The following is a 26,726-nucleotide window of genomic DNA, read 5'->3' as shown; positions in this document are numbered from 1 at the left end:
TACATTCCTTCCTCTCTTAGAGGTCTTCATTTTTCTTACACCTATCGATTCTCTCATCCGCATATAACTTTAGCCGCACTCTTTTCTTTGCTTTTAAAATGTGTTTATTCTTCTACAAGCTGACTCAGTCCTTTCGACGATCAATTTTTTCGAGTTTTTCAGCTTTCTCGTTTAATCATTTTCGTAAGTGTCCCCGAATTTTCTTCAGTATTTCGTTCCTAAGTGACTTCTACTCATGTATTTCTTTCTTTCGATGAATACTTTTGAATTTCATTCATTCCAGTATTTCTCCAATTATCCATGGTTTCTTTGAAGTTACCTTCGTTATACCTCCATTAATCTGTCCAGTTTCTGTGACTGCCCATTTGAGATGTCAATCCCATTGTTTTACACATATATTCCTCCACATTAATGCCCTAAACTTCAGTTTACTATTCACTATAACTAAATGGTGATATGGGTCTATATTTGCTGCGGCGTACGCTTCAGAATCCAGTATCTCTTACCTTCTTTCTGGATGACTTCACTGACCCCCATTATATCTAAGCAGCCTTTGCATTTCCCATTTTCAGACTTTCTGGTGTCCCTATCACATTCAACATCGGACAATCTACGCTCCTACTCAAAGAATGTTGCCCTTTCGTTGGTTATGCCACATTTTTCTCATGATCGCTTCTCATGTGACAGTTCCCACTCAGAGATCCGACTGGAAGATTAATGTCATCTCAACGCTTTTCCTATTGCAAGCTCCAAACACGTTTGGGGAGTTATGAATAATAGAGAATTTCAGCAGAAGTTTACATCACCATTATCCTCATCGTCATCAGCTGTTTGTCTTTCACTGGTGCATGAAATCATTCTCCATGCATTACGGTCTTCAATTGACCTGTGCTTTCTTTTATACTGTCTCACGCCATCTACTTACTATCTTTTTGTTTATTGGATCGCTTTTATGTTATTTGTAAGTCCAGCAAGTTACGACTACAATTTGCTTTCTTACTGGCTTTCGTTTCTGTAATTTGACCGTCGCTCTCTCGCTGAAAGTATATGAAGATCCTAACCTTTAAGGTGGTCAGTTACACGTACGATCTGTCTACGACTGACGAACAATATGTTATACTTTTTTCCACGTTTTGAATATTCATTGATTTCCCTTCATCTCTCTGTAATCGCCCTTAGTTAATTTATGGTCAGAGGAGTAGCTCCTAATGTAATGCACTCTCATATTTCAGAAGGTGATTTTCTACAGCACGGAATCTGTCGCCTAACAGGCACATTTATTGGGTTCTGTGGTTGTTTAGAGTCAGGCTTGACATACTCTTGGTAACTGTGCTAATTAAACTGTGAAATAACAAAAAAAATGTTTCTGTTACAATAGCAATAACAGAAACAATGTTACAATAACAATCCTCCCCCGATGAACCATGGACCTTGCCGTTGGTGAGGAGGCTTGCGTGCCTCAGCAATCCAGATAGAAGTACCGTAGGTGCAACCACAACGGAGAGGTATCTGTTGAGATGCTAGACAAACGTGTGGTTCCTGGAGAGGGGCAGCAGCCTTATCAGTAGTTGTAGGGGAAACAGTCTGGATGACTGATTGATCTGGCCTTGTAACACTAACCAAAACGGCCTTGTTGTGCTGGTACTGCGAACAGCTGAAAGCAAGGGTAAACTACGGCGGTAAATTTTCCCGAGGGCATGCAGCTTTACTGTATGGATAAATGATGATGGTGTCCTCATGGGTAAAATATTCCGGAGGTAAAATAGTCCCCCATTCGGATCTCCGGGCAGCAACTACTCAGGAGGACGTCGTTAACCGGAGAATGAAAACTGGCGTTCTACGGATCGGAGAGTGGAATCTCAGATCCCTTAATCTGGCAGGTAGGTTACAAAATTTAAAAAGGGAAATGGATAGGTTAAAGTTAGATATAGTTGGAATTAGTGAAGTTCGATGCAGGAGAAACAAGACTTTTGGTCAGGTAAATGCAGAGTTATAAACACAAAATCAAATAGGGGTAATGCAGGAGTAGGTTTAATAATGAATAAAAAAATAGAAGTGCGGGTAAGCTACTACAAACAGTATAGTGAACGCATTATTGTGGCTAAGACAGATACGACGCCCACGCCTGCCACAGTTGTACAAGTTTATATGCCAACTAGCTCCGATGATGATGAAGAGATTGATGAAATGTATGATGAGATGAAGGAAATTATTCAGACAGTGAAGGGAGACGAAAATTTAATAGTCATGTGTGACTCGAACTTGACAATAGGAAAAGGAAGAGAATGAAGCGTAGTAGGTGAATATGGAATGGGAGTAAGGAATGAAAGAGGAAGCCGCCTGGTAGAATTTTGCACAGAGAATAACTTAATCATAGCTAAGACTTGGTTCAAAAATCATGAAAGAAGGTTGTATACATGGAAGAAGCCTGGAGACACTGGAAGGTATAAGATAGATTATATAAAGGTAAGACAGAGATTCAGGAACCAGGTTTTAAATTGTAAGACATTTCCAGGGGCAGATGTGGTCTCTGACCACAATCTATTGGTTATGAACTGAAGATTAACACTGAAGAAACTGCAAAAATGTGGTAAATTGAGGGATGGGACCTGGATAAACTGAGAGAATCAGAGGTTGTAGAGAGCTTCAGGGAGAGCCTTAGGGAACGATCGACGAGAATGGGGGAAAGAAATACAGTAGAAGAAGAATGGGTAGCTTTGAGAGACGAAATAGTGAAGATAGCAGAGGATTAAGTAAGTAAAAAGACAAGGGCTAATACAAATCCTTGGGTAACAGAAGAGATATTTAATTTAATTGATGAACGGAGAAAATACAAAAATGCAGTAAATGAAGCAGGCAAAAAAGAATACAAACGTCTCAAAAATGAGATCGACAGGAAGTGCAAAACGGCTAATCAGGGATGGCCAGAGGACAAATGTATGGATGTAGAGGCTTATCTCAGTAGAGTAAGGTAGATAATGCCTACATAAAAATTAAAGAGATATTCGGAGGAAAGAGAACGACTTGCATGAATGTCAAGATCTCAGATGGAAATCCAGTTCTAAACAAAGAAGGGAAAGCAGAAAGGTGGAAGGAGTATATAGAGGGTCTATGCAAGGGCAATGATCTTGAGGACAATGTTGTAGAAATGGAAGAGAAAGCAGATGAAGATGGAAAAGGAGATATGATACTGCGTGAAGAGTTTGACAGAGCACTGAAAGACCTAAGTCGAAACAAGGCCCCGGGAGTGGACAACATCCCATTAGGACTAATGACAGCCTTGGGACATCCAGGCCTAACAACACTCTACCAACTAGTGAGCAAGTTGTATGAGACAGGCGAAATACCCTGAGACTTCAAGAAGAATATAATAATTCCAATCGCAAAGAAAGCAGGTGTTGACAGATGTGAAAATTACCGAACTATCAGTTTAATAAGCCAAGGCTGCAAAATACTAACACGAATTCTTTATAGACGAATAGAAAAGCTGGTAGAAGCCGACCTCGGGGAAGATCAGTTTGGAATTTCGTAGAAATGTTGGAACACGTGAGGCAATACTGACCCTGCGACTTATCTTAGAAAATAGATTAAGGAAAATCAAACCTACGTTCCTAGCATTTGTAGACTAGGAGAAAGCTTTTGACAATGTTAACTGGAATACTCTCTTTTAAATTCTGACGGTTGCAGGGGTAAAATACAGAGAGCGAAAGGATATTTACAATTTGTACAGAATCCAGATGGCAGTTATAATAGTCGAGGGATATGAAAGGGAAGCAGTGGTTGGGAAGGGAGTGAGACAGGGTTGTAGCCTCTCCCCGATGTTATTCGATCTGTATATTGAGCGAGCATTAAAGGAAACAAAAGAAAAATTCGGAGTAGGTATTAAAATCAATGGAGAAGAAATAAAAACTTTGAGGTTCGTCGATGACATTGTAATTCTGTCAGAGAGAGCAAAGGATCTGGAAGAGCAGTTGAACGGAATGGACAGTGTCTTGAAAGGAGGGTATAAGATGAACATCAGCAGAAGCAAGACGAGGATAATGTAATGAAGTCGAATTAATTCGTGCGATGCTGCGGGAATTAGATTAGGAAATGAGAGGCTTACAGTAGTAAATGATTTTAGCTACTTGGGGAGCAAACTAACTGATGATGGTCGAAGTAGAGAGGATATAAAATGTAGACTGTCGCCGACCGATATGGCCGTGCGGTTAAAGGCGCTGCAGTCTGGAACCGCGAGACCGCTACGGTCACAGGTTCGAATGCTGCCTCGGGCATGGATGTTTGTGATGTCCTTAGGTTAGTTAGGTTTAACTAGTTCTAAGTTCTAGGGGACTAATGACCTCAGCAGTTGAGTCCCATAGTGCTCAGAGCCATTTTTGTAGACTGTCAATGGCAAGGTAAGCGTTTCTGAAGAAGAGAAATTTGTTAACATCGAATATAGATTTAAGTGTCAGGAAGCCATTTCTGAAAGTATTTGTATGGAGTGTGTAACGTGGGCGATAAATAGTTTGGACAAGAAGAGAATAGAAGCTTTCGAAATGTGGTGCTGCAGAAGAATGCTGAAGATTAGATGGGTAGATCACATAACTAATGACGAGGTGTTGAATTGAATTGGAGAGAAGAGAAATTTGTTGGACAACTTGACTAGAAGAAGGGATCGGTTGGTAGGGCATATTCTGAGGCATCAAGGGATCACCATTTTGTAGGGCCGTGGAGGGTAAAAATCGTAGAGTTAGACCAAGAGATGAATACACTAAACAGATTCAGAAGGATTTAGGTTGCATTTAGTACTGGGAGATGAAGAAGCTTGCACAGGACAGAGTAGCATGGAGAGCTGCATCAAACCAGTCTCTGGACTGAAGACCACAACAACAACAACAATAACAATACTCACCTTTTGATAGATAATTCGCCCAATGAATTCATAAATGATTTCAAAATATATATACATGCCTCAGTTTTCATTTAATAAAGGTTCTTTGTGAGTGCTTACAGCAACCAACGAATCAGGACAAACATGTTTTTAAACGACACTTCAAAATGCAGACAGTAGAAATCTGTCAGTACGCCAAGGAATTAAAGAAATGAGTAACAAAGAGTAATGAAACTATAACGTCTAAAACATTTCTGTCTCTATCTCCTGCGACACTGAGCCTCAAGAAGGTAGCTCCGTAAGCATCAGTAGTAATCGGAGAGTATTACGGAATTGCATTTGCTTCGGAAACGCTTTTCCGTTTGAGAAACGTTCTATTGGAACCATTCTGTTCGTCACTGAAGGTGTCAAGATTTTAAGGGGTAAGTCCAAGCGATCACTCAAAAATGTACTGCTAGCGACTTGTTTCATTATATCAAGTAATTCTGGCCCTGTAGTTGCCTAAAAGAGTCTTTGGTTGATGTTGTTTCAGCATTACACAACAAATAAAGCTGAAGTTCACGCACGTTAATTCCCTAATTAGCGGCCCTACAAATATTCTTCCCTTTATTTTTGCTTCACTGATCCATCTAAACTTCTCTCGGAAGTAAATGAACCCACGCTGTTACACAAAGTCTTCGGCTAGACCAAATTTAGTGTAGAGTGGAGTTAGATACACACGTCTGCGGCCACATGTCTTTTATCTGTTCAGGCAGAATTTCATTGTGAGCAGGCCATTTTTTTCAGTAACAATCATTTTTTCTGTCTCTGCTGTCCCACCCTCATATGAAGAGTTATGCTTTGTCTATCCAAGCTGAGTATCGAAATGAATTGCAGTAACCTTGAGAAGCCGATCTCGGGGAAGTGCAGTTTGGATTCGGAAGAAATATAGTAACACGCAAGGCAGTGCCGAATCTACGACTTATCTTAGAAGATAGGTTAAGGAAAGGCAAGCCTACGTTTATTGCATTTAGAGACCCAGAGAAAAACTTTTGACAATGTTGAATGGAAAACTCTATCTGAAATTCTTAAGGTATTTGGGATAAAATACAGAGGGCAAGGCTATTTAAAACTCGTACAGAAACCAGACTGCAGTTATAAGTTTCGGGGGACATGAAAGGGAAGCAGTGGTCGAGAAAGAAGTGAGACAGGGGTGTAACCTATACCCAATGGTATTCAGTACGTATTCTGAGCAAGCAACAAAGGACACCAGACAAAAATTTGGATTAAGAATGAAAGATCAGGAAGAAGGAGAAAAACCTTTTAGGTTTGTCGATGAAAAGTCTGTCGCATAGACAAATTTAAACGACGAGCAAGATAGCTGAAATCACCTTTAGACAAAAATTGTGATTCATTTGATTAACAGTGGCGTTGAAATGTAGGGTCGGCGTACATATCTCAATCGCTGCCTTCAGAGTGTCGTTCCCTGTATTCGGTTTCTCTCACTGTCAGCTTCTCAGGACGTACACACATCGGCATTTCTTCACTGTGACACACTGAGTTTTGGACAGATGGGAAGTCATGATACTGCAAGCTTTCCTTGCTCTTAAGTAGCTCCAACCGGTGTGTGGTCAGTAGGTTTCCTCAACATCATGGAAACATGAATGAACATGTGATGTGATCCTTTAACAAGTATGACAGGAGCGTATAAGAGAATATGAAGAGGGTGCAATTCTTGAAATGGCTGCCAATAGATTGTGGTCAGAGACCACATCTGCCCCTGGAAATGTCTTACAATTTAAAACCTGGTTCCTGAATCTCTGTCCTACCTTTATATAATCTATCTTATACCTTCCAGTGTCTCCAGGCTTCTTCCTTGTATACAACCTTCTTTCATGATTTTTGAACCAAGTCTTAGCTATGATTAAGTTATTCTCTGTGCAAAATTCTACCAGGCGGCTTCCTCTTTCATTCCTTACTCCCATTCCATATTCACCTACTACGCTTCCTTCTCTTCCTTTTCCAATTGTCAAGTTCGAGTCGCACATGACTATTAAATTTTCGTCTCCCTTCACTATCTGAATAATTTCCTTCATCTCATCATACATTTCATCAATCTCTTCATCATCATCGGAGCTAGTTGACATATGAACTTGTACAACTGTGGCAGGCGTGGGCGTCGTATCTATCTTAGCCACAATAATGCGTTCACTATACTGTTTGTAGTAGCTTACCCGCACTTCTATTTTTTTATTCATTATTAAACGTACTCCGGCATTATCCCTATTTGATTTTGTGTTTATAACTCTGCATTTACCTGACCAAAAGTCTTGTTTCTCCTGCATCGAACTTCACTATTTCCCACTATATCTAACTCTAACCTATCCATTTCCCTTTTTAAATTTTATAACCTACCTGCCAGATTAAGGGATCTGAGATTCCACTCTCCGATCCGTAGAACGCCAGTTTTCATTCTCCGGATAACGACGTCCTCCTGAGTAGTTGCTGCCCGGAACTCCGAATGGGGGACTATTTTACCTCCGGAATATTTTACCCATGAGGACACCATCATCATTTATCCATACAGTAAAGCTGCATGCCCTCGGGAAAATTTACCGCCGTAGTTTACCCTTGCTTTCAGCTGTTCGCAGTACCAGCACAACAAGGCCGTTTTGGTTAGTGTTACAAGGCCAGATCAATCAGTCATCCAGACTGTTTCCCCTGCAACTACTGATAAGGCTGCTGCCCCTCTCCAGGAACCACACGTTTGACTAGCATCTCAACAGATACCTCTCCGTTGTGGTTGCACCTACGGTACTTCTATCTGGATTGCTGAGGCACGCAAGCCTCCTCACCAACAGCAAGGTCCATGGTTCATCGGGGGAGGATTGTTATTGTAACATTGTTTCTGTTATTGCTATTGTAACAGAAACATTTTTTTTGTTATTTCACAGTTTAATTAGCACAGTTACCAAGAGCATGTCAAGCCTGACTCTAAACAACCACAGAACCCAATAAATGTGCCTGTTAGGCGACAGATTCCGTGCTGTAGAAAATCACCTTCTGAAATATGAGAGTGCATTACATTAGGAGCTACTCCTCTGACCATAAATTAACTAAGGGCAATTACAGAGAGATGAAGGGAAATCAATGAATATTCAAAACGTGGAAAAAAGTATAACATATCGTTCGTCAGTCGTAGACAGATCGTACGTGTAACTGACCACCTTAAAGGTTAGGATCTTCATATACTTTCAGCGAGAGAGCGACGGTCAAATTACAGAAACGAAAGCCAGTAAGAAAGCAAATTGTAGTCGTAACTTGCTGGACTTACAAATAACATAAAAGCGATCCAATAAACAAAAAGATAGTAAGTAGATGGCGTGAGACAGTATAAAAGAAAGCACAGGTCAATTGAAGACCGTAATGCATGGAGAATGATTTCATGCACCAGTGAAAGACAAACAGCTGATGACGATGAGGATAATGGTGATGTAAACTTCTGCTGAAATTCTCTATTATTCATAACTCCCCAAACGTGTTTGGAGCTTGCAATAGGAAAAGCGTTGAGATGACATTAATCTTCCAGTCGGATCTCTGAGTGGGAACTGTCACATGAGAAGCGATCATGAGAAAAATGTGGCATAACCAACGAAAGGGCAACATTCTTTGAGTAGGAGCGTAGATTGTCCGATGTTGAATGTGATAGGGACACCAGAAAGTCTGAAAATGGGAAATGCAAAGGCTGCTTAGATATAATGGGGGTCAGTGAAGTCATCCAGAAAGAAGGTAAGAGATACTGGATTCTGAAGCGTACGCCGCAGCAAATATAGACCCAAATCACCATTTAGTTATAGTGAATAGTAAACTGAAGTTTAGGGCATTAATGTGGAGGAATATATGTGTAAAACAGTGGGATTGGCATCTCAAATGGGCAGTCACAGAAACTGGACAGATTAATGGAGGTATAACGAAGGTAACTTCAAAGAAACCATGGATAACTGGAGAAATACTGGAATGAATGAAATTCAAAAGTATTCATCGAAAGAAAGAAATACATGAGTAGAAGTCACTTAGGAACGAAATACTGAAAAAAATTCGGGGACACTTACGAAAATGATTAAACGAGAAAGATGAAAAACTCGAAAAAATTGATCGTCGAAAGGACTGAGTCAGCTTGTAGAAGAATAAACACATATTAAAAGCAAAGAAAAGAGTGCGGCTAAAGTTATATGCGGATGAGAGAATCGATAGGTGTAAGAAAAATGAAGACCTCTAAGAGAGGAAGGAATGTAGTGACGCGATGGATGAAATAGGACTTAATATGGAAGCTACAGATACAGCATTAAAGCCAAGGTTTGACAGAGCATAGGAAGATTTGTAATTAAATAAGATGGAAGGAAGAGATAACAATCTTTTGTTATTTCTGAAGTCAGTGAGGGACGTGGCATCCAAATGACTGTAAGAACGCGAAAATTATCAGACTTTCGGAGCAAAACCGTCCACACAGTTACGGAAATCGTCACGGCAGATAAGTGCGAGAACTGTTGTACATCGTCTTAGCATCTCTTGCGTTCTACTTGCTAAGAGTATCAATGTAGGGAAAACTGAGATTCTGTTAAGTGACGATCAGTTTGGCGTCAACGTGAAGATTGAACAGGCACAAGTGAAATTATTGCATGTTTATACGAATAATCGTATTAGAGAAAGTGTTCAATAATATTTAATGGTAAAATGTTTGAAACTCTCAAGAAAATGCGTCTGCTTTAGGAAAGGTCACGTAATTTAAAATATGTACAAGAATCAATAGGGAGAAAGAATAATGGATGACCAAGAATGCAGACAGGCAATGAGATAAGACTGTGTTCTTTCGTCCTGCTCTTCTATCTATACGTCGACGAAGCAATCACGGACATAGAAGAAAGGTTCAGGAACGGGACTGAAATTCACTGCGGAAGCATATTGACGAAGAGATTAGCTGATGACATTAATTACGTAAATGAAAGTGAGGAAAAAATGCAGGATCTGTTGTTGACAACCAGGGTACGTGGATTAGGGGTATCGACGCCACACCATCAGCTGTTACCAATTGAAATCGGGACTCATGTGATCAGGCCACGGTTTATCAGTTGTCTAGGTCCTACCGATATGGTAACAAGTCCCGGATGGTCTTACAGGCGATGTCGTGCTGTTAACAAAGGCATCCGCGTCGGTTGTCTGCTGCCATACTGCATTAACGCGTAATTTTGTCGCACTGAGCTAACGGATGGGTACGCCACACGTCCCACTTTGATTATCTCGGTTATTTCACTCAGGGCTGTTTGTCTGTTGGCACTGACAACTCTATGCAAACGCCTTGTCAAAGTTGAACTATAATGCATGAAATTTGTTGTCCTCGGCGCCCTCTTGACACTGTCGATTTTGGAATATTGAATTCCCTAACGATTTACGAAACCGAATGTGCCTTGCGCCTAGCTCCCTATTAATTCCCTCCGTAGAGCCATAATCATGTCGGAAACCTTCTCACATAAATCACGTGAATACAAATGACAGCTTCGCCAATACACTGACCTTTTATACCATGTGTGCGCGACACTACCGCCATCCTAATAGCTTGAGTGTTGCAAGTGCTGATATTCATACTGCTCAGGAGGCATAGATCTTACATCCGTGAAAGTTCTTCGATATGTTAAGAATGTAGAAAACTAAGAATAAATGAGGTTCAACAGTCCTGACAGGTTCCTTGTCTTTTGTTTTTTACTGTGGGGCTCAGAACTGCTGACAGATCACAAAGAGTTAATCCAGTACACCTATAATCACGTTATTTTGAACTCAAATATACGCGTCAGGGAAATACAGGCGGCCCCTTATGATGAGGAGAGGATCTGCGTCACCCGTTCGAGATCAGTTGTGGCGGTACCCTTTGATGCCGTTGCGACAGTTTGTGTAAGTCGTTATTATCCTCCAACTATACTATCCCTTACCCTAGTGTTCCTTCTACATTAAACTATGCGATACTAGCCGGTAGTTTGTATTCCTGTTCCGTATTATTCAGTACACAGAATTTTTGTATGTTGACAATGCAGCTAAAGGGCGTATTTTCCTTCTATACACCCCTCCCCCACTTTCAGAGGTTTGAAATCCGAGTTAAAGAGAGATACCATACTTTGATAGAAGCACTAGTGGACTTTACCAAGTGGTTCACAAAATTCTTTCAGTCACATGTACTCATTTAATCAATTGGCACAAAAACAGCAATATGCATAAAATGCTTTACAGAGAGGGTAAAGCTCCGGCCCCCATGTCATCTGATGAAGTGCGCACATTCAACATCTTGTCGCCTACTCGTCGTTTCACCGTCTTCAAACCATGTTCCATAGATGTTCACGACAGTGGCATGCGAATAGCCGACAGACTTCGCCATTTCCAAGAAGCTCTTTCCCAGGCACCAGGCCATAACCGCTTGTCCTCCATCAGATCCCTACATAATTACAAGGTGCAATCATTACGTAATGCAAGACATTTTTTTCTGAAAGCGTGTTTGTTTTATTCTTGTTTCTAATACATCGTACTAGCTCCCACTCTTTTCGCTACAAGACCATACTCTCCGATCAGTGCGGTAACCTTACGCCATCATCCTAGGGGGGCCTCTATGCCAGTATGGTGCCATCCTGTTGGTCGACTCGAAGCCAACACGTTGCTGCATAACCTCCCCACCATCCATATACTGCCTGCTTCGGAGTGCGTCTTGCATTGGGCCAAAAAGATGGTGGAAGTCGAAATGTGCTAGATGTGGGCTGTGGGATGAGGAAGAACAGTCCAAGGTGTTTTGTGAGTTCCTCTCGGATTTACAGGCTTATGTTATGTCTTGCGTTGTATGGAGAAGGAGAAGTTACTTTGCATTGTCCTGCAGACAAACACGCTTAAGTAGCTTCTCCAGATTCCTGCACGTAGCGCAGCTCACTTCGGAGGTGATCGTTGCATTATGAGGGAGGACATCGAAATGAATAACCCCTTCAGAGTCCCATAAGACCTTCACAATGAGTTTACTGGCTTAGGGGCGAGTTTGGACTTTTCCTTCTGAGGAGAGGCGGTGTAGCGTTTTCCATGGACTGCAGTTTCGTTTCTGGTTCGAATTGATGAACCAATGTTTCTTCGCCTGTGACGGTATTCGACAAATAATTGCCACGACCAGTCTCGTAACGCGCAAGCAATTCCTCATATATGGCCCCTCATTGCTCTTTACGGTCTTCTGTTCGTCGGCGAGGAACCCAGCGGCCACACATCTTTAAGTGTTCCAACTGGTAAAAGTGTGTGTCACCACTGTCATCAGAGACTAAGCGAAGTGTTTCGCTGTGATCCATCGATTACTTCGAACGAGAGTGTCTGCACGTTTCAAAACTGCGCATGCCTGGGATGCGCGCGGTGGTAGGCACGCGCGAGATCGATCAGGTTTGCGCGACCCTGTTGCGATGATGACAGACGTCTCGCCCAACGACTCACCGTGATTTTGTTCACTGCCAAGTCAGCGTAGGCACTCTGCAACCTCCTATAAATGTCTGCGATGGTCTGGTTTTCCTACAAACGAAACTCAATGATATCTCTCTGTCTGGAACGCATTTCCGTTACAGACGCTATTTTGAATTCTATGTACAGGGCCGCCGCCTACCGGAACTTCACGACACCATAGGGGTTGTTGAAACGGGAATATGCCATGTCGCCCGACAACAAATTCCGCGTTTCTCAACCGAAACCGACCAAGAAAAGAATGTGATACCTCACTTATTGGGCACCCATCGTGGGTTTCCCCATTTGCGGTGTACATCGTCACTGCTTCTTCGCAGTTCAAGAGTCCGCAAGCCCTTCGAGACGACATTCAATCTTGCGTGCGACAGTGGGTTCATCAGAATAAGTTTTCCAATACCTGAAACTAGGTTCTTACAACTTTGAACATGCACCGATTCAGCATAAATAATACTTTTGTCACTCGCTTTCATCAGGAGGATAGGAGCTGGGCTAGAAGCTTTTGGTACCAAAAGCAGTCGGCGTTATGTATAACTCAGTATTGTTCCTCGTTTTAAGCTGATGCAGTTTAATAGCGTTTTCCATAAGTAGCATTCCGCTTTTACTTTGAAAGCATCTTCAATGGTTATTCGGGAAGTATGACATACATATTACGTTTCTACTATTTGGCATTTAGAGATTTAATGCATTTTTCTTTATAAATTTGGGGTACGATTTATTTTGCTTTCTCATTCTTTTTTTTACACACACACACACACACACACACACACACACACACACACACACACACTCACACAGTCACACACACACACACACACACACACTCACACACACACACACACACACACACACACACACACACACACACATACGCACGAGACTGTGAAAGTGTTAAAAAGATCTGTACTGATAAGATTGGCAATACTCACAACGTACAAGAAAAACAAATGGAGAAACGGAACATGCACCGTTATTATGTGGTAGACTACCTCAAAATTGTGAAGAAAAACTGTTTTAAATCTATAAGTATCATAGTCGAGAATTCCCAGTGACGATGCTTTATAAATAAATGCGGAACGCATCTGATGAGAAATACTCTTAAACTGCAGTAGGCTTCAAAGGGAAAATAACAATAACTTACATGCTAAGAGAGTTTCATACTGAAAACGCATTCCGATTTTCGACTAGTCCGAGAATATAAGCACAAACATAACGCACCACGTTTACGTGATCTGAGATCCATGTGTGAACTGATTGTACTTCAATAATGTTTAAATTAAATAATAATGACGTTGTTATCGAATCGGTGTTAAAATTAGCAGTTACTGAGCCATGCTCACTCCCAACTATGCATTTTCATGAACTTCGCTGTCTATCTGTGTTTGGTTTCCCGCCCTTGTTGCCATTACATCGTGGTTCTCCTTCCTTCTACTTGCGGCAGCAGTGATGTGTATCGATATTTGCGCCGTGTAACATCTTCGGTTTGGTGCATATAGTTTCCGGTTAGGGGGTGCGCAGGCAATCGGTGAGTTTTTGCGGACGAGGGAAGTTATCTCCGCGCGGTGCAGTCGGGTGGGGCCGCTGGCAGCCCCTGTGCAGTGTCGGAGGGTGTGTGCAGCTGTCCGATCGCTAAGAGCTTCGTAGTTCACCGATCCAGGACGTCAAAGTTGAGTAGTGGTTTCAGCTACCCAAGCCACGTCCATTCATGTTGTGGTGGTTCGTTTCGGTGGTTTGCTGTTGGGGAGATTTTCCTGTGAGCAACATCAAGTATTTCTACTGCTGAAATTTAGCCGCCATCTGGTGCAGTTAACTATTTTGGTTGACTACAATTTGAGTGCACCAGCGGAATTTGCTGCCTTGTGGCCGTTAGTGTTGTGGTTACCTGCCCTGGGCACTGATGTAAATTCAGGCAGTGTTCTTTTGGGTGAAGTTAACTATATTACCGTGTTTCAAATTCAAGTGCAACAGCGGAATTTTCTGCCTAGTGGCCGTTGGTGTTCCGGTTACCTATCCTGGCCACTAACGTAATTTCAGGCAGCGTCCTTCTCCCACCTGTTGTCGCTGTCCAACGTGGTGTGTATTTCTGACAGCTAATACATACATATTCCATTGTGGATTATCACGTTTGCAACCTTTTCTGTTTGAGTTCTCATGTACTGATTGACGGGAAGTAAGTCGTTGTGCCGATCGGTCCGTAGCTGTCCCCTGGTTGGTTTCCGACGGATCAAGTGTAGTTGGGCTCACTACCTGTCTCGCCTAAGTGAACGATGGCAGACCAACCACCCTGGAGGCTACTGAGTGCCACAAGTGTTTAATTATCTGTTTTCAGATACTTAAAATTTAAGGCTTATGATTATTTTTTCTTTTTTTCTTAAAAATTTTGCAAAATTAATTCTTAAATTTGTCTTTCAAGCTTAAACATTGCGGCCTTCTGCCTTTAAAGATTATGGTAATATATTTTTAAATTTTGAAACTTTATTGTGGCCTTCAGCCGTTGGTAATGCACCTTGCATACGTTTGTTCTATCTGCTTTGCCTTGAGGCTTTCCACTTAGCCGTGAAATATTTTTTAATTTATTTGCCTCTTTAATTGCATTTTTATCTTGTTGATTTTTAAAATCTCTAGTTTTTAAACATTCTGGCCTTCTGCCTTTAAAAATCTATGGTAATACATACTGAAATTTTGAAATTTAATTGTGGCCTTCAGCCATTTGTATTGCACCTTTCATGTGTTTGTTTTATCTACTTAGCTGCGATGGTTTTTTAATTTTTTTATTGCTCTCTTAATTGGATTTTTTATCCTGTTGATTTGTTAAGATTTGTTGTTTGGAGGCCTTCAGCCGTGAAAGAGTTGCATTCGGTAAAGGTCCGACTGTGTGCATCAGCCATGTTATGCAAACAAGCAGCTGGGAGTAACATTGTCTGCGCATACTATGTGGAAAGTCATATATACTGCGTCACAAAAAGTATACTGACAGTCCTATGTAAAGTGGAATCGACAGCTAGATGTCACGTGAGGCGGACTCACTACTATAATAGGTGGCGGGGAGTTTTGTGCTGTAAGCGGAGAAGGTGTCATAGAACGGGTCGGTCAGGAGAACATGGACTAGTCGCTGGATGTCACCTCAATAACACATTAACTAATCGTTGGATGTCGCCTGAGTAGCACAGCCATCAAGGACATTTCAACCCTTCTACAACTGCACAACTCGGCTGTTGGTGACGTACGTTGAAGTGAATACACGAAGGAACAAATCAGAACCAGGAAGAACTCATGGACTGACGGACATAGACAGTCGAGCATTGCAGTAGGCGGCTGTAAAAATAGCATGAACGGAAGAAACTACTCATGAGTTACAGCGTGCTACCAGCAATTCAGATGCTACAATGATTGTGAGTAAGGTGTTCAGAAGATTGGGGTACAGTCGGTGAGAAGCTTCTCATTAGGCAGAAATTTCTGCATTCAGTGCTAAGTGACGCTCCATGTGATATAAATAGCGACGCCACTGGACAGTTATTGACTGGAAGCTGGTGATTTGGTGCGATTAATCACGTAGTACCCCATGGCAATATGATGGAAGTGTTTGGTCTGGGATACGCCTGCAGAATTTTACGTGCCATCATGTGCAGTGCCAACAGAGAAGTACGAAGGAAGTGATGTTAAGGAATGGAGGGTGTTTCGTGGTTAGCAAAACGGTGGCTGCGGAACGATATGAGCACATTTTACGGCATTATGCACTAACTGCAACAGAGGAACAGTTTGGAGACGATGACTGACTGTACCAGCATAACAATGCATCCGGTCATAAAGCAGCATCTGTAAGGCAATGGTTTATGGACAATAACATTCCTGACAGGACTGGCCCGCCCATAGCCCCGACCTGAGCACAATTGAACGCCTCTGGAACGAGTTAGAAGGTCTCCGCTTCCATAAATTATCTGGGAGTACACATTAGGAGTGATTTAAAATGGAATGATCATATAAAGTTGATCGCCGGTAAAGCAGATGCCAGACTGAGATTCATTGGAAGAATCCTAAGGAAATGCAATCCGGAAACAAAAGAAGTAGGTTACAGTACGCTTGTTCGCCCATTGCTTGAATACAGCTCAGCAGTGTGGTATCCGAACCAGATAGGGTTGATAGAAGAGATAGAGAAGATCCAACGGAGAGCAGCGCGCTTCGTTACAGGATCATTTAGTAATCGCGAAAGCTTTAGGAAGATGATAGATAAACTCCAGTGGAAGACTCTGCAGGAGAGGCGCTCAGTAGCGGTACGGGCTTTTGTTAAAGTTTCGAGAACATGCCTTCACCGAAGAGTCAAGCAGTATATTGCTCCCTCCTACGTATATCTCGCGAAGAGACCATGAGGATAAAATCAGAGAGATTAGAGCTCGCACAGAAGCATACCGACAATACTTCTTTCCACGAACAATACGAGACTGGAATTGAAGGGAGTACTGATAGAGGTACTCAAGGTACCCTCCGCCACACACCGTCAGGTGGCTTGCGGAGTATGGATGTAGATGTAGACCCTAGCTTTCAACTCACTGCCCCCTCTCATTTGGGCTGCTGAGGAAGAATGGGGTGCCATACCTGCACAGACATTGACACACCTATTTGAAAGTACCCTGCAGAGCTCAGACCACCATAAATGCGAAGGGTTGACACAACCCATACTTGTACTCCCTAATAGGTGTGCGAATGCGTTTGATCACGTGCGTGCAACAAAAATACGAGACATCGTTCCGATAGCTGCTAACTGTAGCTGGTCTACAAATAAGTTATACATAATCTCTGTAATAATCCCCAAGTCTGTGTGATACGAACTGGATAGAGTGTCGCAAATATTGGAATTAGTTTAGCTTGGTGTTGTATAATTAATACGAGACATCGTCATGACATCGAACGAGTTAGTTTACATGTCACCATAATTCACACTAAGAATGAACCCAGCTATACACAAAAAACAGACAATTCAGTTAATACATTCCAACAATAAAAATATATAACCACATGTGCCATGACTTGACGAGTGCGACTAACGGAAATTCTGAATAATCTAAGTTATCAGAAAATACAATCACTTCGTCTGAACTCTAACACAAAATCCCACGTCTATACTCCAAAGATGAAACGTTTCTTGAGTCCACTACATATTACACCACTACGGACTACAAATGTTAAGTTAGGCTAATAATAGCTGTAAAAGAGAGAGAGAGAAGTAATTACTTCCGTAAACCTAAAAAAAAGCGATTGAAAGAAACCCCAATCTTTATTACATTAGTCTGATACGCACACTGTAGTGTATTACAGATGGCATGAATACAAAAATTAATGGGAAGAACCGGTAAAACATATTACCTTAGTGAGAGATATCTCATATAACCAGGAGCTTTCCGAGGTAATAGCTTAATCTTTATTGTTTTTTCTTTTAGTGGCTCTGAGCACTATGGGACTTAACATCTATGGTCATCAGTCCCCTAGAACTTAAAACTACTTAAACCTAACTAACCTAAGGACAGCACACAACACCCATTTTCCTTTAGTACTGAATTCATATGCGACCGTATTTTTCACGTACAGTTTCGTCTCAATGCTACTTCTATATATACAGGAATTTTGTGTCCATTGACTTATAAAGTCCAACCTGCCTTTTTTGCAAAGAATCTAAAAGGGACGGTTCTCCGATGAGCTGCTTGTTCTACGAATTGGTGAACTGATCAAATTCAGACTCGCATCATAATTTTCATCGGCCCAGATACCGTACGTCCAACACTTTGATGTCTTGGTAATGGTCTTTCGCTGTTCCACACTCGCATCTCTCCAATCTTTAGGAGGGAATGCAAAGTGACTGTTCAAAGAGTGAATCTTGAGTCACATCAAGCAACATAAAACGTGAATATTTCCAAGATGTTTGTTAAAACAGGTATACGAGTCCTTCTAGCTGTCTATGAACTTGCTAACAAATTCCTTGAAAGATAACTAAGAATTCGTCTGACTCAGTCACTTTTTATTCAAAGTTAAAATCGGACATATTTTTAATGACAGCGGTGTTCCAACTTAGTTTCCGATAAGTGATGATATTTCTCACAGAGATACGTGAAAGACTTTAAATTTATGACTAGGAATTTCACCTTTCCTTTCATTAGGCCCAGCTTAACTTGTAGATATTTTATCGGATGCACGAGGTTCTAGTGCAATAGGAGAACAATAAAAGAAGCTTGTCACTATAGTTACATTTATAAACTAGAGAAATGTATACTGCTGAAGTTTAAATTTCGAACGGTTGTTGAGTGACATGGTATGTGAAATATATAGCATTGAAATTTAAAAAAAATTCAAATATTTTGTCTTAATTTTAAAAAGAAATGGTAGGCAATACGTCTGTTTCGTTAGGATACTAAGATTCAGAACACTAAAAGTTCAATACGTCGTTGGTAATAAGACAACACACATGTAACGTAGCTTCGAGAGTGCACATAGGGAGTGTTTTGAGGATGTTCTCGACGCATATGCAAATGATATAATGTATAACGCCTAAAGCTACGTGAGGTCGTATGCAGGAGTTGCTGTTGCGTGTGGGAAAGCTATAATGTCAGTTGTTGTTGTTGTGGTCTTCAGTCCTGAGACTGGTTTGATGCAGCTCTCCATGCTACTCTATCCTGTGCAAGCTTCTTTATCTCCCAGTAACTACTGCAACCTACATCCTTCTGAATCTGCTTAGTGTATTCATCTCTTGGTCTCCCTCTACGATTTTTACACTCCACGCTGCCCTCCAATACTAAATTCGTGATCCCTTGATGCCTCAGAACATGTCCTACCAACCGATCCCATCTTCTAGTCAGTTTGTGCCACAAATCTCTCCCCAATCCTATTCAATACCTCCTCATTAGTTATGTGATCTACCCTTCTAATCTTCAGCATTCTTCTGTAGCACCACATTTCGAACTTCAGAAAACTAGCAAAACACAGCAAGACTTGCCGAGGGTTTACGGCCAGCACAGAGAATGACAGCTGACCCTTCACGTAAACGGTCTAAGATTTACCGACTACACAAGTCTATTTGTAGGGACAGCCCCCTATTCTGCTCCTAATGGATAATTTGATGATGATCGGAAAACTGCGTGAGTAGTGAAAGGAGCGTGTGTTTGCATGGGTCGTAGCAACATACTCAGAGCACGCAACTTAATTCTCTGGATTTACATCATTTGCGGTTAAAACCATCATCACATAACTGACCTAGAAGAATGCGAGAGACAGAATTAGAGCTGTTAGTTCACCGAGAGCAGTGGCGCAGTGGTTAGCACACTGGACTCGCATTCGGAAGGACGACGGTTCAATCCCGCGTCCGGCCATCCTGATTTAGGCTTTCCGTGATTTCCTTAATTCGCTCCAAGCACATGCTGGGATGGTTCTTTGAAAGGGCAGGGCCGACTTCCTTCCCCGTCCTTCCCTAATCCGATGAGAGCGATGATCTCGCTGTCTGGTCTCCTCCCCCAAACTACCCTACCCTAATGTTGTTAGTTATAGCCGCTAAAATGGACGTAATGCTTCAGTTCAGAAATTTTAGTCACGCAAGCCAAAGCCATGTCCTGTATCGCTACCATATGCACAATGAAGCAATCGTACAACAGTGTTTACAGAGAGACCCAGAGAAGATTGTCTTTCTTCGAGTGCCGTGACATCTTCTTTAGCGACGTGTCAATGTTGTATCTTAAAATGTGACAAGTGTTTGTTGAATTACTAACATATTTCTGCTGTTCATGAAGGAGTGTGGCGGCAAATGAACTACATCTTTCAAATGGATCAAACGGAGGAGCTTAGCTCTGTATACACAACCGACTCTTCTAAACTTCCACCTCTTCTCATCACAAGAGACACTGATGAGATATTTGGAACTTCGCTCAAGATTTTTGCCCCTTGTTAGGTGAAGATTATCTTTACGCCATTATCCGTCATCCCATTGTGAGCAAAGGCTAGTTGTGAAAACTTCTTCCGCAACCAGAATCAGAATTGCATATCCTAGTCGGGCGTCACCGAGCTTTTATACCTTGGCGACCTTAGTAATATAGACGAGCAGTTGTTCACTTGTTTTCGAAATAGTAAGTATAGACATTTTATATCAGTGTGATAAATATATACACCAGTCAGTCTCAGCAGCTCGGTGACATCAGTGATATCTCATACTTCCAAAGACAAAATCGCATAAAAATTCCTTTATTTACAAACAAGTAGTTTCGACAGACTTTGCTGTCATCATCAGGCCTTCAAAATTTTTAAGATGTGTCTATTATCAATTGACCTCAAGCCAAGTTTTCATGTAGGGTTAGATAGAATGTTGCAAACTATATATTTATTTATGACAAACTTTATATAATGTGCCACGTTTTATCTACTTGACAACTTGGCTTGAGGTATAACAAAAATTTTTGAAGACCTGAAGATGACAGCAAAGTCTGTCGTAAATAAAGAAATATTTATGCGATCTCGGCTTAAGAATGTTTTTAGCAGGTAAAACAGATCGTTCCTTCTGACTTCTCAACATGAGAAAATTCAGATTGACGTCGTAATTGTGTTGGTTCGTTTTCAACCGTTGAGGACTCAGCACGGCTTCAAACTGGAAAGAAGCACCTAGTCAAGTACGAACAGAAATGAAAGGACAGAGTGTCTTACCAGCTGGGTGAGCACGGAGTCAGGCACGTTGCGGGGGTTGTCGCAGAGGGCGGCTGCGGCGGAGTGCGAGAAGATGACGGGACTCCGGCTGACGTTGAGCACCGCCTGCACCGTGGCGGGCGCCGCGTGCGACAGGTCCACCACGACTCCCAGGCGGTTCAGCTCACGCACCACCACCTGGCCAACAAGCAGCACGCCCACACCTGTCACAGACGAGCTAGGTACCGCCGTGAGAAAGCACACAGGGCTGGTTTTCAAAACGTTAAACCCAAGAAAACAGGTCCACCACCTCCTTAAGGCAGTTCAGGTCGTGTGCCTGCCACCACCTGACCCCAGGCAGAAAGCTGACACTTGTCACTGCCAATCCAGGTAATGCATCTAAAACGTACACAGCACTGATTTCAAAGGAAGAAGCCCAAGAAAACAGGTCCACCACCACCTTAAGGCAGTTCAGCTCATGTGCCACCACCTTGCCAAAGGCAGTACGCTGACACTTGTCATTGCTAAGGCAAGTAATGCACCGAAAACGTACATAGCGCTGATTTCAAAACAAGAAGCCCAAGGAAACAGGTCCACTACCACATCAAACTGGTTCGGTTCGCATTCCATCATCTGGCAGACAGGCAGCACGCCACAATCTGTCACTGCCAAGCTACCACACCATGAGACCATCGCGCCGTGAGATGATACGCAGCACTGGTTGTAAAAACGTGAAGCTCAAGAAAACAGGACCACCACTACAACCAGGCAGTTCAGCTCGTGAACCACCATCTGGCCAACAAAGCATCTCGCCAACACCCATCACTGATAACACAGGCCAACGATGGAAAAACTTCTTTGCTGAAAATACCTTATTCTTTCGTTTTTTGGGTTAAAAAAATGGCTCTGAGCACTATGGGACTCAACTTCTGAGGTCATCGGTCCCCTAGAACTTAGAACTACTTAAACCTAACTAACCTAAGGACATCACACAGATCCATGCCCGAGGCAGGATTCGAACCTGCAACCGTAGCGGTCGCGCAGTTCCAGACTGTAGCACCTAGAACCGCTCCGCCACTTCGGCCGGCCGTTTTTTGGGGTGGGAAATCCAAATATGATACTTAAAAAACTGTATATATCACCCACCATTTATTCACATTTTACAGTTAAATTTATTAAATTAAGCGTTTTTGAAAGTATTTAATAGCTCTTATATAGTCAAAATAATTTGGAAAGGAGGTGTAATGAATGTAGATGACGTTGGTAGAACTGCTGAAAAACATTTACTGGCAAAAAGGTCGATTCTATTTTTGTGTTACAGATGGTGTTTTGTTTGTGGCCAACCTAACCTCACTTTCCCGTTTCCTGTACATGTGCTCAGTACAATGTCTAATCGTGGTTGTAAAAACTGTGCTGACAGTTTTTGTTATATTTGTGGTGAATTTTTGATTACAAAACACCAAAAAATTACAGACTTTCTGAATAAGGTTTATGTATCACACTTTGGATCTAAACTTGGTTATCAAAATAAATCTTGGGCGCCACGTAAGGTATTTTATGCGTGTGTTGAAGATCTGAGAAAATGGTCCAATAAGGAGAAAAAAGGCCATTATATTTGCTGTTACTATGATATGGAGTGAGCCAAGAAATCATTCCAATGATTGCTACTTTTGCAGTGTTGATATTACTGGTCATAATTCGAAAAACAAGAAGATAATAAGCTACCCTAACAATCCGTCCGCCATCCGACCAGTAGGGCATGGTGTAGATTGGCCGGTTTCTGAACCAGAAGTGTTTTCTGATGTACAGTCTGATTTATATGAACCAGATGATGATGAAGTCCTTTGTAATACTGAAAGTCTAGAGCCCAAATTGTTTACTCAGACCGAGCTTAACGATTTGGTTAGGGATCTGGGCTTTGCGAAAGGGAAAGCTAAACTGCTTGGCTTTAGATTAAAATAAAAGAACTTATTGGCAGTTGGAACCATCATATAGATGTATATAAAGAGAGAGCAGTAATTTTCCAAGCTTTTTCAACAAGAAGACGATTTAGTGTACTGCTCAGACATTCCCGGTCTGAAGAATGAGTTTGAATACATCTACATCTACACCTAAATCTACATGATTACTCTGCAATTCACATTTAAGTGCTTGGCAGAGGGTTCATCGAACCACAATCATACTATCTCTCTACCATTCCAATCCCGAACAGCGCGTGGGAAAGACGAGCACCTAAAGCTTTCTGTTCGAGCTCTAATTTCTCTTATTTTATTTTGATGATCATTACTACCTATGTAGGTTGTGCTAAACCAAATATTTTCGCACTCGGAAGAGAAAGTTGGTGACTGAAATTTCGTAAATAGATTTCGCTGCGACGAAAAACGTCTTTGCTTTAATGACTTCCATCCCAACTCGCGTATCATATCTGCCACACTCTCTCCCCTATTACGTGATAATAAAAAACGAGCTGCCCTTTTTTGCACCCTTTCGGTGTCCTCCGTCAATCCCCCCCTGGTAAGGATCCCACACCGCGCAGCAATATTCTAACAGAGGACGAACGAGTGTAGTGTAAGCTGTCTCTTTAGTGTACTTGTTGCATCTTCTAAGTGTCCTGCCAATGAAACGCAACATACAAGAAGGAAGACTGGAGGCTGTTTATTGATTCGTCCAAAACAAGATTAAAGGCTGTTTTATTACACAATGGTGACATGTTTGCATCTATACCTGTAGCACATTCTATACATATTAAATAAAGCTATGAAAACCTAGAAATAGTGCTAAATAAATTAGGCTATTCTGCTCATGGTTGAATGTGGTGTGGCGATCTAATGGTAACATGCATGCTCCTTGCTCATCAAGGTGGCTTTACCAAATTTCATATTTCTTGTGTGAATGGGACAGTAGGGTTAGGGATCAAGACTGGTGCAGAAAGAACTGACTTGTGAGGGAGTCATTAAAATCTGGTGAGAACAACATTCTACGCAAAAACCTTGTAGATCCAAAAAACGTACTCCTACTACCTCTACATATAAAGTTAGGCCTAATGAAACAGTTTGCAAAGGCTTTGCCTAAAGATAGACTATGTTTTAATTATCACTGCCAAAAGTTTACACACCTTTCAGAAGCTAAACTAAAAGAAGGCTTCTTTGTCGGACCTGACATTAGAAAATTGATGTTTGATGTTTTACTTTGAATCCACGATTACCTTAAATGAGAAAGGAGCATGGGTATCATTCAAGCAAGTCGTTACAAAGTTCTTAGGACATGAAAAAGACCCATAATATGTTTCAGTTGTAGCTACGATGCTAAAGAAGTTTACAACTTTAGGATGTTTAATAAGCCTGAAAGTTAACTTTTTGAACAGTCACCTTGAATACTTCCTAGACAATGTGGAAGATGTTAGTGAGGAGCAAGGAGAGCGTTTTTACCATGACATTAAAGTGGTGGATAAACGCTACCAACGCCAGTGGAACACCAGCATCATGGGGGACTACTGTTGGTCACTGCACCAAGAAGTTCAGCGAGCGACTCATCATAGAAAAAGCTACACAAGAAGCTTCAAAGAAAAAAGAGAATGAAAATACAAACCAATTCCAGTTGACATTTATCGTTGTTTTAAGTAGCTTACTGTAAGTACAAACGATGCTTAGATTGAAGCAAAGCGTTTCATTAATTTCCCCGTTTACCGTATAGCATAGGATTTTTACAGTATATAATAAAAAACATATTGGCCGAAAACTATGGGTGACACAAAAACACTAAAGTTAGATTTGGATTCAGCTCAAAAAAAAAAAAAAAAAAAAAAAAAAGAAAAACCAATGAAGCTCAGCTATCAAAGTAAAAATTGTCGTTGGCCTGTGTAATTTATGTAGCGTCGTGAGAAAAGACACAGTGCCTTCTGTCAGCTGAATACTGTGTATGAGTGGCAACTCCAGAATCGATTCACCACTGGCCACTGGAACCAAGAATGAACATGACACGAAACTCACCGCTGTTTGCCAACGCTGAAACGAGAATAGGTCGGTAATGGTCGCCGAGTCTGTGACTTTCGGTAAGCATCATATGTCATCCTGCGACCTCCACTAACACTATAGGTAGATATTTTTTGAGTCTTGGCGGTTTCCAGTGCATGCGTGATTCCACCAGCGCCACTTGTTCACGCGTTCCATTGACTCTAGCCCTCATCGTATCATCTTTGGTGAGTTATGTGTTTCCTCTGTGGCTGTTTTTTTTTTTTGTTATGGTTTTAGGGTGCAAAACTGCTACGGTCATTAGCGCCAAAAATGACCTCTGTGGCTGTGTGGTAATGAGTGGTGTGTCGGACACGGGGCTGGACAAGTGTGCCACATATGAAACGTCCCCTTTGAACAATTCTACATGACTGTGCTTAAACTGACACACAATATTTTGTTAGCGCAACGCAATCTGACTTTCAATAATCCCTACAAAAGAATGGGCCCTGACTAACAGTAAACTATACCTTTCACAAATCACTTACCTCACAAAAATCTTCGCTGCTCAAGCTACTGCAATACAGCGAGCGCCACTACTGCCAGCTAAATAAAAGATTCAAACTATGGGAGGCACTAACTACCGATAGGGATCGTTAGCAAATGAAAGATATTAATAGAGAACAAACAATGTATTTACCTTGATATCATCATATATAAATATAGCAGTTCATCACAAATTTCAAAACTCAGCCATCTCTTTCCCCACATCCACCACTGCTGGCGGCTCACCTCCAACTGCGCAACGCTATGCGCTGTTCACAGCCAGCTGCCTAACACTACAATGGCGAGTATTACAACAATGCAAAGCAGCCACAGACTGCCCACAGCACAGCCAGTGATTTTCATACAGAGGTGGCGTTACCAATAAAAAAACCTAAACAGCCTACCTACATATTATCCTCGCTATTGACATTTTCTTGTTGAAAGCATACTGTGGAGCTAGTAATTTATGATATTTACTGAAATGCCTAATGAAATCTCGAGAAATATTTTTACATCTGCACACCTGATTACGACAAGCGTCTTTCTACGAGAGTTGAGAGAATTTCTACTAACTTATGAAATGTCACATGACTATTGAATGATATTTTTATGCTTTGGTTTGCGTAATTGCTTATTTCATTTGATACCCGTTTTCCAGCTGTGTTACAGCATTAGTTTTATAAAATAAACTTAGATGCATTTGCTAATGTGAACACTTTCTGTCAACAGATCTATTAAATGATAATTTTGTAATCCACATTCTTTAAAAAATGGAGCACTTGGAAAGGAAAGAGCAATAAGAAGGGACTAGTAACAGTAACTGGACACATAATTTTCTTTTCAAGTACATGGTAATATTTTTTTTTACAATAACTTGTTGTGGTGCACCACTTTAATTACATAGACATTAAGATGTGAATATATATTTCCCTTATCTGCATTGTTGTTTTTACTGTAATATTTTTTCTGCTTGAGCTATGTCATGTTTAGGTATAAGTTACTGCTGTTTGCCAGGCATAGTGTTACTGAATTTGACTTTGTGTTACTCTGCTAAGCCAGTTTTACTACTCATTTATTTTTCTTGTTGTTGCACATTGGTTCATATTAGTTGTAATGTTGCATTGCTTGGTAATTTAGATTTACTGTAGCTTGCTTTGCAATTTTCCATTTTTTTGGTCATTGCTGTTTGTGTTACTTATTTT

At 41.4% G+C, this 26,726-nt stretch overlaps 1 protein-coding gene across 1 annotated transcript in view; it reads right to left on the bottom strand.

Moving 5' to 3' along the window:
* LOC124620046 (dipeptidase 1-like) overlaps positions 1-26,726 on the bottom strand; it is a 632,482-nt gene that overhangs the window by 200,987 nt on the left and 404,769 nt on the right. Inside the window, exon 10 of the mRNA XM_047146713.1 lies at positions 21,050-21,226. Within this exon, the coding sequence (XP_047002669.1) occupies positions 21,050-21,226 (177 nt within the window). The remainder of the gene's footprint in view (positions 1-21,049; positions 21,227-26,726) is intronic.

This window comes from Schistocerca americana, chromosome 6 (genome assembly GCF_021461395.2).
Source record: "Schistocerca americana isolate TAMUIC-IGC-003095 chromosome 6, iqSchAmer2.1, whole genome shotgun sequence".
Lineage (NCBI taxonomy): Eukaryota > Metazoa > Arthropoda > Insecta > Orthoptera > Acrididae > Schistocerca > Schistocerca americana.
This window is presented reverse-complemented; position numbering and strand designations above follow the sequence as displayed.